The 15,758-nt window shown below is 34.9% G+C and overlaps 1 protein-coding gene across 1 annotated transcript in view; it reads left to right on the top strand.

Moving 5' to 3' along the window:
* LRP1B (low density lipoprotein receptor-related protein 1B) overlaps positions 1–15,758 on the top strand; it is a 614,444-nt gene that overhangs the window by 532,988 nt on the left and 65,698 nt on the right. The window contains exons 68-76 of the mRNA XM_009319022.1: positions 4,656–4,762; positions 5,415–5,544; positions 6,587–6,693; positions 8,030–8,162; positions 11,464–11,586; positions 12,128–12,250; positions 12,509–12,646; positions 13,136–13,270; positions 14,313–14,432. Coding sequence (XP_009317297.1) covers positions 4,656–4,762; positions 5,415–5,544; positions 6,587–6,693; positions 8,030–8,162; positions 11,464–11,586; positions 12,128–12,250; positions 12,509–12,646; positions 13,136–13,270; positions 14,313–14,432 — 1,116 coding nt within the window. The remainder of the gene's footprint in view (positions 1–4,655; positions 4,763–5,414; positions 5,545–6,586; positions 6,694–8,029; positions 8,163–11,463; positions 11,587–12,127; positions 12,251–12,508; positions 12,647–13,135; positions 13,271–14,312; positions 14,433–15,758) is intronic.

Genomic DNA, 15,758 nt, shown 5'->3' with positions numbered 1-15,758 from the left:
CACAGCCGGTGCATCAAACTAAAGGCCAGAGTGGTGAACTGTAGTTTGTGTCAGCTTTTTTTTCATTTTCTTTTGCTTGCCAAATGCATACTTCACTTCTAACTGTTGAATCCTATATTCTGCTGTTTAAATTAAATACAGTAGGCTTACACAGTTGTAAAATTCAAAATCTTGGCAGCATTGTGAAAACACATAATACTGTTCAGTTGTTCAAAATACATGTATACATTTCTTTATAGGCTGTCAAGCCACTTACAGAATAAAGTGTAATGAAACAAATATATACGAAATTAGAAATTCAAAAGCATTTGGCAAAATATATTACATTGCACATTACAATAAGTTGTTCGTAGCATATATGAATATACAAAGGGCTTGTCAGGCAACTATATCAGAAAAGGAGTTGTTTCTCGAGAATGCAGAATGAATTTATTGAATTATAGAAATTCAGCCCAAGTATTTACATTTGTCTGTATAGTTTCTTCACATGCACACACAGCATCTTGGTGAAGCTATCAGAAGTGAAACAGAATGCATGCTAAAAAATATCACATATGGGTGTGAAAAATTATTAATGGTATAATGCAAATAGTTGTGCCCATTATGACTGTTCTTTAGCTGTATTTGTCTTACAGTCTATTGTTCTTTAACTATATTTGGACCCCCCCAAATAAGTAGGATTTGTTAGGAAGGTTATAGGTCCATACTGAGCTAGCACTAAGCAAAGCAGAATGCATTTTTAACTCTTCTGAGTTAATACCTTTTTGGAGGGGGAATTTGCTTTCAGAGTTTATTTGGATTTTTAAAACAAATTAGAGCAAAAATAGTATTTTCTCTTTCAGGGAACTTCAAAAAAGGAAATTCCATAGTAATGACTATCTTATTCCTCTGAATAGAAGGCATCAGTAATGTTTTATTGAATGTAATTAAAGAAAATATAATACACTGTAAACATTGAAGCAAAGCAAATGTAGTAATGCTGTAGAAAGGCATTAATTCAATCAGTGTCAAAATATTATCGTTGCTAGAGAATCTTCTCAATGCTGTTTTGTTGCTCCTACAAGTTGTCAAGAAAACAAGTTAGCCAATTTTGTCCTGGGTTAAGTTTGTATCCTAAATGCAATGAGAACTAGCAATTATTTAATGTTTAAGTGAAAATGTTTTAAACCAGCATATTGAGAGAAACTAAGCTGGAATATCTCATAATGTCATCTTGAGTAAATTTTGAGTGGTCAGTGCTGTAAATTCAAATTCTTTACATTGCTTAAGGCTCAGCTGATTTGGTGCAAGTCAGACAATGGCTAGTGTCAGTTTTCTAAAGGCATCTTGGTGACAATGCTAGCCAAAGGCAAGTATGCTACTTTAGTATGATAAAATGATGTGTACCAAAGGTTCCTTCTTTTATGTACACTTATGTTTCGCTTATGTTATGTGGATGCATCGTACTGGATACTCTGCCTTAACTTATTGAAAGGTTTCAATTCCAACACAACCTCTAGTAGTAGATCTGATGAATACTCATTCATCACAGGAAAGTGTGGCCTAAGTACGTCCCCTAATTCCTCTAAATCTTTGTCATCTACTGCCAAATGCCGGGATGAATCAAGAGGTCAATGTACACTTCTAACTCATTTTGGTTGAGGTGCTCCTATCCCATGTTTGTATTGCTGTTACTTCTTTTTCTACATACAGGTTCCACCTTTCCTATTATACAAATTAGTTTCTCTAAAAGTTTGCTTTGTAACAGCTGTTGCAAGACGTAGAATTCTCACAAGGAGCAAACATTTATCCTGTACAAATACAGGTAAAAAGTACACTATAAGTTTGATCTTCATAACCTATTTTAAGAAACAAAGTTATGGGTTTTTTTTTTTCCCCTTCAGACTTGTATATCAGTACATCAGTCTCCTAAAAAATCCTTTCAATTCATGACTTAGTGCAATATCTATGCCTATTAAATGCAAAATTGAACCCCAAATATGAAATAATTTAAAATGTTTCTCATGAGATCCTTTATTGCTACCATTTAAGTTGATGACAAATGTCTGTTGGCTTTACAGATTATTTTCAGACTTTAAAAAGTGAAAGCAGTAGATCATCTTACGTGCTGTGTTTCAAATAAAATTCTTTCTAATAATTCAAAAATGCTTTTCCTGGGAAGGAGTTTCAGTGATTTTATAAAGGAGAAGCTGGAAGATGCTGTCCTTCATTGGTTATACAGAAGCCTATTAACACTTATTCCTTTCACTAACAGTCTGAGCACTGATGGGAAAGTACTCTTCTGTGTTCATATGTAAATCAGAGAGATGTATTCCAGCAGCAGAAGAAATATTTCTTGCAAATAGAGAATTGAGAAGTTAGCTCATTGTGTACATTTTTCCAGAATCAAATCTCTGTTTATAAATAATTAATTAGCAGTATAGAAAATGTATTTGCTTATATTTTGCAAATCAATATAGAAACATGACAAATGTTTATTTGCATGTGAATTACTTTTCCCACAAATTATTTCCTTTACATAATCTATCATATAGTGAACTTCATCTTTCTGGCCTGTTGACAACAAAAAGAATCAAATGGCAGTGATTTGCTAACGTTTACACAATGAGCTTTTTCTTTGAAAAAAATTTGAAGTAGTGTGTGTATAATCTAAGACTCTATATAAATGCTAACGTTTGATTTGCTTAAATATAACATTGCTGGAGAACTGATGCAATTGCTGTAGATCTGCTTTTATTATGACTTTCTTACAACTTCAAAATGAAAAGGTGTGCCTACCTGAAAAATGAAATTTCTCTTAAAAACTTTCAAACAGGGTCATTTTGACTTTTTTTATGAAGTCAAAAAAAAAAAAAAAGTAGCTGAAAGGTTCATTAAAACTATTCCTTTCATGAAACAGTTTTTGATTTTTATAAATCCAGAAAAAATAAGTTCAGCTTTACCTTAGATCTGCGCAACTCACATCTGGTATATTCTTACGCTGATATTTACCAAATTGGAAGCCTCTAATTTTGTGTTTGCTTTCCTTGATCACTGTGGTACGTTTTTCAAAAGCATTCATGCTTCCACCTTCCATAACTAGCTAAAGGACCGTTTAGCATTACCAAATCCATTACTGTCCATTGCTACTGTCTGCTCTCAGTCTCTCCTCTTTCTTTTTACCCTTCCTCCCTTGATTTAGTCACTGTCATTTACCATTTGCCTGAACTCTTCTCCCATCTCTCTGTTGAAAAGGTCTTACTAATTAATCCTTATTCTTGATTTTACATTATTTACATAATGCAATATTTACTGTGACGGAAATCCCACAAATAATCCTTGTTTGGTTTTCATCCCTGCTTTCCCAAAGCTCTCTGATTGGCAAAGTCTGAATTGCATATAGTGACTTGCTTAAATTCTGCTCAATCCCCACTACTTCTCTACCTTTGTTTAAACTAATGGTCCAAAGTCCAGATGTTAACTTCATTCTTTCCAGTGTCTTTTGTAATGGTCCTCATTTTCAGGAGGAAAGCATATAGTGTTCTGCTCGGGGCATCTTCCACACTGGTCCCCTTGCCAGTGTTTTTGTGGCAGCTGTAGCGAAAACGCGGCTGTGCAGACAGTGAAGTAAATAGGCTGAAACAGCCAATCTCACCTTCTCAGGATTACTCCTTCACTCCCTGCAGTCTGCTTCTCCTGTTTGCTTTGCCTGTACCTCGAATAAATTTTGTGTCTACTCTTCCCCTTTATTGTGTCCACCTTTTATAATGACTTCAGACCTCCCCGTGTTTTGTTTCTTCCCAAGGAGTAGAACAACATACCCATTTATCACAAAATATCCCACTTACCTTCCAACCTTTACTGTCTCCTATCCATCTGTAAGCTCCTTAAATTCTTTTTCTCTAACATCTCCCTTCTGTTTCCCTAAAATTACTTGAAAATTCCATCCTTATCCTTACCTTTTTTTTTTCCTTCTCTGTGTCTTCTAACAAATTGACAGTATTGTTTTTTTATGAAAATATACTGTCCATTGACTTTTGCAACTCACTCACTCTCATTCTGTTAAATCTCTCTAACAATTTTGTCAGTATTTAAGTCAGTGGATTATTGTCATTCTTCCTCCCATGCTTAATTTCTGGAAAACAGATTTTACTTGAAAATCCAAACCTTACCTCTTAGGCATTCCATTTACTATCTCAATGCTGTTCCCCTGAATGCTTAGCACAGGGGAAGCTGACTCTTGACACGCGCACATATGTCAAAAGGTATGTGATAAATGGTATGCTATTGCATGATGGAAAGTCAAAGATTTGGTTAGTTCCAATTACATTGGATATTAACAGGTGCAAAATGAATTTCTAGTCTGTGGTACATATCTCACAAAACCTGTAAGAACATACATGCATTGAAATAAATAATATTTATATATTCAGCATCACATAATTTTCCAAAGAAATTTAATAAAGCTGAAATGAAGGTATTTTCATTACTATCTTACTATATGTAAGTGAAATTTAGTTATAAAATGTTATGAAACAAAATCCTACAGAAAAAAATAACCAAGTTAGTGATTTTGACTTTGTTATAGTCATCCATTGATTGATTGGGGGGGTTTATGTATAAAATATTTTATGGAAATGCTAATGAACCTAGGGTTGTTACTTTTCTTTATCCAGAGCCTCAAACATGCACTTTGAAAGACTTTCTTTGTGCAAATGGAGACTGTGTTTCAGCAAGATTCTGGTGTGATGGAGACTATGACTGTGCAGATGGCTCAGATGAGGTAGGCTTCTTCGAGGAAAAATTTTTCTTTAGACAATTAGTACTTTTATATTGTTGGAGAATGGATTCCCACGTATGAATATTTTAAAAAGCAGCAATGGGAATTCTACACATGAATCCATATATGCAAATATCTATACTAAATTAAAGCTAAACCTATTGAAATAGTTATCCTAAAAAGAGAACGTGCAAATAAAATCAAGTCATGTTTAACAACAGTCCTTTTGTCCCAGCAATGGTCTGGACCTCTTCCCATCCTGGAAATATTTTATGTCCTGGTTGGGGAACCACTCTTTCTACACGCAGCAGTGGATTGGTTTGGTTTGTGAGGGTTTTTTTGAGAAAACACCATGTAGACTGTTTCTTGTGTAGCAGAAGCTCACTGGATATTTGCTTTGCTGTTCTGTTCTTTCCTGTCCCTTTTGTCCCTTCCCTTTTCCTGCCAGTGCTGGACCTCAGGTACTTCCCACCTACTTAAAGGGTGCAAGCCACCTTTCATGAATGATATCTCAAATATTTTTTTTTTTCACAAGACATTACTGTTTTTCATAGTGTGCAGAAGTATAGGCTGTAACTTCTCTGATCAGCTGTATATTTACCAATGTTTATATTAAACTCTTGATCTCGTATATATGTTGTTTTCATTGTACCAGAGATATTGTGAAACGGGCTGTTCAAGAGATCAGTTCCAGTGTTCCAATGGTCAGTGCATATCAGCCAAATGGAAATGTGATGGTCATGAAGACTGCAAACTTGGGGATGATGAGAAAAATTGTGAACCAGGTATTGTTTTAAAGAATGCTGAGAAGTAAAATGAAGCAAGGAATAAATCAGAATGAACAAAGAGAAAATAAATCAATAGATCAAGATTCCTTGTGCATTAGGAGTAGGGAGTAGTGCAAAGAAATCTGAAATACTTTATCTTTTGAATGTGTATCATTGTGTCGTCCTACTCATGTTTTGAAACCCCCACTTCTGTACAGATATACGATATGAAGCTTGTTGAGGGGAATGGTATTTAATTTAAAGATATTGAAATATAATTTGATAATGGATAGTCAGCTTATAAAAATCTGCTCTGAATAGAGCAGTAATTCTTGGCATGTTACTAAAGTGTCTCTGGGGATTTTTTGCTTTGTGGTGTTCATTCAATTTTTACTAGTCCTTATGCAAGGGTTTTCTCTAGCAAATTATTATTTTTGTTATTGTTTTATTTCCTTATTACTGTCTTGGAAAATGCAGTTGTTTATTTTTGCAGGAATTTTCCTAAGTTTTTTGTAAGCTTTGTCTGGATAGGTGCAACTGGTAGAAGCCTATGACAAAACTCCCCAATTTACAATGCGACAAAAATATCCACCTCTATTTTAAATAAAACTGATTAATATGTATTTATTTTAATTGTAATAACATATACTTTCTAAAACCATGGTTTCTTATAGATTAAGCTTATTTAACTATAAACACTTACATAACTTTAGGTAAACCTAACCCCATTTTAAAGAATGCAATTTCTTTAATATACTCGTTCTATGAATGTGTGTATGTGTGTAGTAACCATTGTTACCAAGCACAAGGAAAACACAAAAATAAATTTCTCAGTGATAAAACACAAATATCCATTCATTATCATTATACATTTTACTTAGGATGCAACAATTTAGTTTTGTCAAATATTTCATTGTAGTTTATGAACGTTTGGAAAAGCTCTGGTCAGCTACAAGTACATGTTTGCTCACTATGTTAACCAGATGAAAGCATTAAATTATAAAGCAACTTATTTATTAATTCTCTTTTTCTTAATGGTAAAATATGTGTTTGTAACCAGCATCTCCAACCTGCTCTCCAAGTGAGTACGTGTGTGCAAGTGGAGGCTGTATTTCGGCATCTTTGAAATGTAATGGACAGTATGACTGTGCTGATGGATCTGATGAGGTAGCTGACAAATTTCTGTTGATTTTATTTTTTCCTACCATCTGACATAAAATTCGTTAACAGTTTTAGAACTGAAAATAATTAAAAGGGCAAATGGGGGTTTTTTTGCATTCATTGAACACTGTCAGATAATTTAGCCCCATGATTTTGGTTCCCTGGTAGTTACATTGCATTATGTTTCATAGAATCATAGAATCATTAAGGTTGGAAAAGACCTCTAAGATCATCGAGTCCATCCATCAACCCAACACCACCATGCCCACTAAACCATGTCCCTAAGCACCTCATCTACACGTCTTTTTAATACTTCCAGGGATGGTGACTTAACCACTTCCCTGGGCAGCCTGTTCGAATATTTAACCACTCTTCCAGTAAAGAAATTTTTCCTCATGTCCAATCTAAACCTCCCCTGGCACAACTTGAGGCCATTTCCTCTCGTCCTATCACTAGTTACTTGGGAGAAGAGACCGACCCCCACCTTGCTTACAACCTCCTTTCAGGGAGTTATAGAGAGCGATGAGGTCTCCCCTGACCCTCCTTTTCTCCAGGCTAAACAACCCCAGTTCCCTCAGCTGCTCCTCATAAGACTTGTTCTCCAAGTTTGTTTGCTCTGTGGCCACCTTTTGGAGTAGACAAATTTGCTTCCCCTAAGTCAAAACCTGAGTGTCATTCTGGGGGAGTTTTCTTCAGGGACTGCTCCGTACAGGCAGCGTGGACAAGTTTGTGTCACATTTGGCTCCCTCTGTCCTCTAGATTCATCTAATACAATCCTAGCAGGCACTGCAGCCTCCATGGGCCTTCATGCCATACTCTTCCTACACGTTGCGCTGTTGGTATCTTTTTAAAAAATTACCACCTTCGTGAACAACTTCAAGAAAAAAGACCAAAAATAGTTGTTATTTCTCAGACCCATAAAGGTGTCAGTTAGAGCCTGAAGGATGCCTGAGCCAAATGCTACACGGTGCAGATGAAGACAATCCACTCCGGAGGTTTCTAGGCCTGATCGATGTGGATATGAGCCAGCTTGCACTAACGGGCCTCATGTCCAGGGTTGGTTCTCTTAGGGCAGTTGACTTCAGAAATGTGAATGTAGCCATTGTTTCCATTGCTAATACTAAGCAATATAAAGAAGTAATATCAGAGCATGTATAATGTGTGATTACAATTTCACTTGGACTTCAGTAAATACATTGCACATTCCGTTCTCAGGTACAACTTTACTGTATTAAATACATAGGACAACAAAAAACAGTAGTAGTAAATTTTGCTAGGTTTTTCTTTAAGCATGTTGTTTTTCTCATTCATTAATACTTAGTTCATATCTGTATTCACACAGATGGATTGTGTAACAGAATGTAAAGAAGATCAGTTTCGATGCAAAAATAAGGCCTACTGTATCCCTGTCAGATGGCTTTGTGATGGGATCCATGACTGTGTGGATGGCAGTGACGAAGAAAACTGTGACCAAGGCAAGAGACACTTTTCTTTAAAAGGCTTACTTCATTGGTTTTTGCATTAACACATGTTGTAAGTTAGTGGTACCCTGGCCATTCTGAGTGATGAAATGAAAGCTCTGTGACCTCTTTTGACAAAGACAGTATAGCAGCTTCACAAGCGATTTACAGGATGAAGCAAAACTTACATGGTTTATAACTCATAGCTCATTGTTCCTTCTTTGTGTTTCCTTCCCCAAGGACGAAAAGGTTGTGTTATTACTGGAAGCATATTCTGTCTCATCAGAGAAGTCAGTAATAAGTCCAGTTAATTTACAGTTTTATAAATTACAAAACCATGCAACTTAAGGAAAAATTGCTAAATACGTAATCTTGAGACCCCAGTTTTCTATTTATTTCCATGGAGATGAAATGTTGCAACTAACCAGAACCCATAAAACCACATTTTGAATTCTCACTCTCCTTAGAGAACAGAACTATGCACATAAGTTGATTCACATGAACCTAAACGCTACGCTCAGACTTTCATGCTTATGATTAAGCTTCCAAATATGTTTTTGAGAAATGTGTCTGTTGGTCTGTTCTCATAGTTGCTGCAAATTCACAAATCTTGTTCTAATGTCTTTTCAATTGAGCATTCACATATATTTACATACATATCTATATACATACACACAGATGTATGCAATTAAACATTATTAAACGAGTTCCCCATAGTATTCCTTCTGAGGGTAAGACCATGCAAGTCTTTATTTCTGATTTTTTTTTTTTTTTTAACTGAACCTTGCTTCCAGCTACCAGGCAGTAGCAGTGTAACTCTGCATGAAATTCTTAGTAAGTGTAGTAACTCAATAATTGTGACAAACAGAACTTCCCACTCAAATTAAAGATTTTTTTTTTTTTTTAAAAGCAAAATTTCACTCAGCATTTTGTCAGCTTCTTGGTTTTTCCGGATTTTTCTTCTTACCTTTTTTTTAAAGTGGTTAGTTCTGTCTGTTAGTCATCTACAATCACATGTGTAACCTCAAAAGCATAATGCAGTACAAGAATAAGTAATAATAATCAGAGAGGAAGCAAGCAGTTGCGGAGTAAAATATCCTTCACTTATTTTGTCGTAAGTCTATTAACCAACACTTACCACTAGGGAAAAAAAGAAGTTCTATGGGATGATTAAGTTTGAAAGAGAGACCAGAAAATGAAGAAAATGGGAAGAATGTCCCAGAGATGTTTAGATGCAAAGAGAAAAACATTATATTTGGTAGTGTTGAAGAATGAATTGTTTTGAGAAGACTGAGATCAACAAAGTTTTAAAAAGCGTCTAGTCCATTTTAAAACTGCTTTTAAAATATCTGGACTGTATCTCTTTAAAAACCAATAAAGTGTGAGTAAGTAGTAACGTGCTTATTTTATCTGAAGCCCACATTATTCTTTGGATAGCATAATGGAGCTTCTGTGAACTGCAAATTGCTTATAATGCAATAAGAAGCCTTTCGCCTAGTTGGTTATTGCTATAATACTCTGTATTTATGTCACAATTATGATTTCTGTTACAGAAATCTATTCTATAAAGGGCTTACGACAGGCAGAGCAATCACATGAAACAAATGCCAGTTTATCTCACTGGTAACTAATTTTTTCCTCTTTGGAAATACAGCAAACACAAATGGAGTTTTATTCTACAGCATTCTAAAACAATCTCCGTAATATTTATCTGTAGCTCACTGTGCATATTTATAAACATAGCTCTTTTCAATCTTATTATACAACTAGAATGATGGTTCTATTGTGATTGCACACACAATTATTTATATTCATGTATTTCATCATGAAGAATACACGAATTGTATATATTTTTCCTTGGATGATAATAAAGAAAATTTCTGTTAATGTTTATAAGTTATATTTGCAATGGGAGTGAATTATATTTGGTAACATAGTGTGAGAGTTCCCAACATCCTCTTACACAGTGGGTATTTCGTGCAAATTAATTTTCTGGAAAAAAAATTTCAACCATTCTGAATCCTTTATAGCGAAAGAAAGCCTTCTGTTGATTTTAATGGGGTGTGAACGGGGCACTGAATGACTAAGTAAAAAGCCCCTGGAGCCTGATCTAACTATTAGGATGGGTGTAATGCATTGAGGTAAGCCACAGTGAGAGTTTTGGTGTTATCATATAAAATGTCACTGTTTCCTCCTCTGCAGGTACACAGCTTTATTTCTTTTATACTCTACTCCTCTCAGGAAACTGAGAATCCAGTTACCATAAAGATGTTTTATGTAGAAAATTAATTTCAAGAAGTTTCCATAACTTCGTTGATTGGTAGTGGTATAATTTAGATCTAATTTTGAAGCAAAATGCCTTCTTTCTGCTACACGTATTAAAACTGAATCCAGCTTGAACCAGTTTTTAAAGCCTGAGCACTCCAGCTTCAAACATTTTCTCTCGCTCTCTGTTCCATTTTGTTAGATGATTCAGAGTTCAATCAATACTAAAGTTACGTGGAAGAATTTACTCTTGCTGCATCTGTGTTCGGCAGATATCCTAATGAGAAATTTCAGAAGTCACAAAAAGGAAGAGACTGTTAGAGGTCACCTAGTCTTACCTACTCTGTGCCTACGTGGCTAGATCTTCCCTGATTACAGAGTTTATAGTTGATGGGGACATTGCAAGCCTGGCCAAGCTTATTATTCCTCAGGAGAAGAAAAAGATGCTACCTCATGGCTAAGGGACTGCAATCACTTTGTCTCTTCTGAACACGATGTGTCTCTCAGAGTGGGAGTAGGAATAGGTGGAGGAGAATCAGACATTCATGTGGAACAAACCTGGACCAAAGTGGCCTTTCACAAATTTGACCGTATTTCTGTCTTCTGGTTTGTACCATTCTCTGACAGCACAAATTACTGATGTACCCAGCCAGGTCTTTTCTGAAAGGCAGCATCACCAAAGGAAGTTACAGACAGAAAGATAGTTTAAGCGTCTCCTGGCTAAATGCAAGGGGAACACACCTAGCTGGTGAGTTGTCAGTGTCTTTCTTGGATAACTGTCCTTTCTAGTCAGGCCAAATAGGTAGTTCTTAGCTAACAGTCATGAAAAGAGAAAGAAGTGTATGATCAAGGAAGAGACTTTTAAATGAATATTTCTCTCTGCTTCTCCAACCCTTTCACTTGGGATTTGTTCATTTAGTTATGCTATGTGTGTCATTCTCTGCAGATAGTATGTGATAAGTGGTTGTACTGGTTTTATCAAGAACTGACGTTCTTTCTTTTGTCTTTCTGTTTTCCTGGTTTTTTTCCTGTCTTATTTTCATCCTCGCAGGGGGAAATATATGTAGAGCTGATGAATTTTTGTGCAACAATTCCCTCTGCAAACTACATTTTTGGGTTTGTGATGGCGAGGATGACTGTGGAGATAACTCTGATGAAGTTGCTGAAATGTGTGGTATGACATTACATTTTTCAGTGCTTTTCGTGTAGTAAAGCAAGAAATGACACATAACATACATAAATATATAAGGACATATGCATCTAAGTTTTCTTTATTTTACTTTTAGAAGAGTAGTTTGAAATGTGAGATATAGTTTTCTGTTGTTATTGCTACTCATGTAATTTCAGATAAGATATTTGTGAGAAATTAATCTTTTTGTAGGAAATGCACAGATGGGAAAAAGTTACTTCTACATTGAAATATTGATTATCCTTAAACTTCCTACTTCCTTTGTTTTATTTCTGTCATATTTACTGATTCTCAAAAAGAAGTGTAATTACCCTTATTACACAAAATAATTTAATTCCCTAAATGAATAACTTATACTGTAAACATTGTTGAAGTGTTATTCCATTACATACCAGAAGTTAAAATCAAGTATCATTCATATGTCAAGTACAACTGTGTTCCCATGCCTGCTTATTGCTTTGATAAGGAGACATTAAAGAAGGTTCAAGAATACTAGCTGGGTAATTCTGTTTTTTTTAATGTACAGTAAAGTTTCCATGCCCTCCAACAAGGCCGTACAGATGTAGAAACAACAGGGTTTGTCTGCGACCTGAGCAGATTTGCAATGAGGTTGATGACTGTGGTGATAACTCGGATGAAGATCACTGCGGTAGGTGATATTCCCTTTCAAGGCATTCAGATCAAAGAAAACAACTTGAAGGCAAACTTTGTTACAGAGATCTGCTTGTCCTTCAGTAAAGCTTAACTGGAGGTTAGTAGATCAGAATTTGAAACTGAAAGAAATTAAGCTTGAAATAATTTCCAGTTGCTTAATGCTTCACGGTCATTCCCGTTTGTGTGTGCCTAAAATAATCTAAGAATCTTAAATACTGATTTATTTTTCTCTTATTAATTTGTGATTATATAGATAAAATCACATATAAAGCAAGACCATGTAAAAAAGATGAGTTTGCTTGTAATGATAAGAAATGTATTCCAATGGAGCTACAGTGCGATTGGTTTGATGACTGTGGAGATGGTTCAGATGAGCAAGACTGCAAAATAAGTGAGTTTGGCTGACAAGATATGTTTTCATGATTGTAGCAGAAAAGAAATAACTGAGGCTTTGATCTATGCAAAACCTACTCAACAACACAGAAGTTAAAGTTAATTTTTTTAGTTAAAAAAAGAATTCATTCTATTTGACATACCAGAAGAGGAAGGCAAATTTTATAGCAATTCAGACTGTAATAGTTTTTAGAGTAGTTCCTGAGTTTTTTAAGTAGTTTAGCTATAAGTTGATTGCATTTTATTTCATATTTGCAACAAGATAAATTTTAGTATTAAATTCTTGATGTGAAATGAAGTATCTCAATTAAATACTGTCAATTTATATGCATATGCAGGTAAATACTGTAATGTCATATATTTGTTTAAAATTTACCTGATACTCTTTTAACAGAAAGATAAATTTGTTACTTGTTATTTTAGATCTCATTTTTAACAGTTTAAAGAAACCTATCAGTGTTTTTTTAGACATTTTGTTTGTGTTTAGGTGTCACTGAATATACATGTGAAGATAATGTGAATCCTTGTGGAGATGATGCATACTGTAATCAAACAAAAACATCCCTACTGTGTCAGTGTAAGCCTGGATTTCAGAGAAACAAGAGGAATAGACAGTGTGAAGGTACAGATCTTTTCCATCATCCCTTGCTGTAAAGTATTAAAAGTCAACTGCATAGTCAATTTTCTATGCTGGAGAAGGAGATACATACCACATACTTTTTTCTGCAGAGTAAAAACTGTTTCATAGCTATGGGATTAAGAAATCAAGAAAAGAAACTGGAAGGATTTGTAGGATGTAGATTTATCCATTCTACCTGGAGAAATTATCAAAGATTATCATTGGTTGTGAATGTTAATGTCAAAAGGTTCTGGTCAGACCATTAAATGATTTTATAATTTAAGGGGTAAATAGGTGATTTAAGGTCCAGTAGATTATTTAACTGAGCAATTGGGATTGGTGTTCAAGTTGGTATAGGCGAATATTTTGAGATGCCTAGAATAATGAAGATGCATAAAACTGAAAATTGAAATGAAAATAAACAGGTTGAAAGTAAAATACCTTAGAAAATGTAGTCTTAATATATAAGATGCCACAGTGGTCAGAAAAAAAAGACATAGTTGTTATAATGAAAGAGGTGATCAAAAAGCTAGGATAAATCTACCTTCCCAAAGAACGTGTTGTAAATTCATTTTCTTACTGGTGAGCAGTACCTTACAGAAAAAGTGGAGATCACCTCAGTGGGACTATCAAAGTGAATAGATACTTGCATACAAAAACTTCATTGTTTGGCTCTTCAGAAAAAGGTATACACAGGAGGTTTTCCAGTAAAGGGTGATCATGTAGTTTTGACTGTAACAGAGGTAGGTATGTTGGAGATAACTGTAACAGACATTTTCACTCTCAAAGTTGATTTCAAGCTCTAATGATAATTGGTTAATATAAGAAGGATGGAGAAATAATACAAAATATCTTTCTGAGATATGTTGATTGCAGCAGAAATAACGTTAGTGATAATTGCAGAAGGCTTCGTTTTACTGTTGCAAGATATACCAATGCTTACGAGGTCCTTTTGTTCATCTGAACTCTTCCATGATGTTCCAAACATGTTAAATAATAGTGTATTAAACTATAGGTATATAAATTACAATTCTTTTCCTCATAGATATCAATGAGTGTATGGTATTTGGTGCCTGCTCCCAACACTGCAGTAATATTAAGGGGTCATACAAATGTGCATGCGAGAAACATTATAAGGAGAGGAATAACAGTTGCATAGCAAAAGGTAAGGCTATAAAAATCAAAATAGATTGACAGTACTAAATCGTTTGTTATGTACATGGTTGGTAACACTAATGTGTTGCATATACAATTTATTTTTAGATAAATATTTCTTGAATAGTGCACAGAAATAATTCTCAACACCACTCAGATTTACCTTCCATTTTGGTAAGCAGTAAATTCTTACCACTTCCATGTGAATGAACATACTTAATATGAAAGTCCATTTCCAGCTCCAGCTTTCGCTATTTATAAAAAGATACACACAAATAAGAAAAACAGAGATTATATATTAGCAAGCATGTAAGCATTCTGGTGAAGCTTTAGAAGCTTGAGAGAAGAATCAACTCTTTCATAGAAACATGTTTTAGAACTTTAGGAATAAATTAAGTAGTATTTGGGGTTAACATGTTTTGCTTTGTCGTGTTGAGAAATCTTATATAAGTCATTTAAGTGGAGTTTTTCTAAGTATAGTCACCTAAGAATATACTCCTCTCATAAATCAGCTGCCTAGATCATGGTCCAGTGAAGGTAAAGAAATACGCACGCATAGGTGTTATTTCTGTCTTTCATAAGGCAGAGGTATTGCACAAAACGGAGGTAATAGTTAAGTCTGGGTATTATGTAACTATTAAATCATTTTAGAAATGAAACAAGCAATAACCCAGGTGCCTGAGGAAAGTTAACATAATCTTTATGGGTCTGTATCTGAATAACTGAAAGTATGATCCTAGCATCTCACCTGCAATTTAGTGAGATTTTGGTGTGAATTTGACTTAGACCTACACTTGGAGTCTTCAGTGCAGAACCAGTGTTGAAGTTAGAAGGTATGGCTCCTTATATATCTCTGTGCATATTTGGTGCACAGCTATGAGCAGTACCTGATCTGAACCTTATGGCCAGTAAGCACATCTTGTGGACGTACATCCTAGAACCGTAACAGATTGTATCATGTTAATTCCAGTTCTTCCTTCTTTGTAGCACACCAGTCAGTAATGTAGGTACACCAATGCTGGGTAGCTAGATGGTGATAGTCAGGTATCTTACACGCTTCGGTCACATTTTCTCGAAGCAAACTTATCATGGGAAGATCATATTAATGAGTCATTAGTAATTTCCTCTATATGTAACGTGGATTCTATCAGCATCGTTACCTATTACTGAAGAAGCAGTCAGATTGTGACATGGGAACAAACAAGGTTACTAATTGTGGGTAGTGGCTTGTTATTCTAGAAACACAGACATAATTCTGAGGGCTTATAATTTAAAAATCTGGGAATCATTATCCTACATCTGCATTTTTTGCAAGCTTCATTTCCATTGTAATACA

This window comes from Pygoscelis adeliae, unplaced genomic scaffold, assembly GCF_000699105.1.
Source record: "Pygoscelis adeliae isolate BGI_AS28 unplaced genomic scaffold, ASM69910v1 Scaffold222, whole genome shotgun sequence".
Lineage (NCBI taxonomy): Eukaryota > Metazoa > Chordata > Aves > Sphenisciformes > Spheniscidae > Pygoscelis > Pygoscelis adeliae.
The sequence above is the reverse complement of the archived record's forward strand: the minus strand, read 5'-3'. Positions and strand labels throughout refer to the sequence as shown.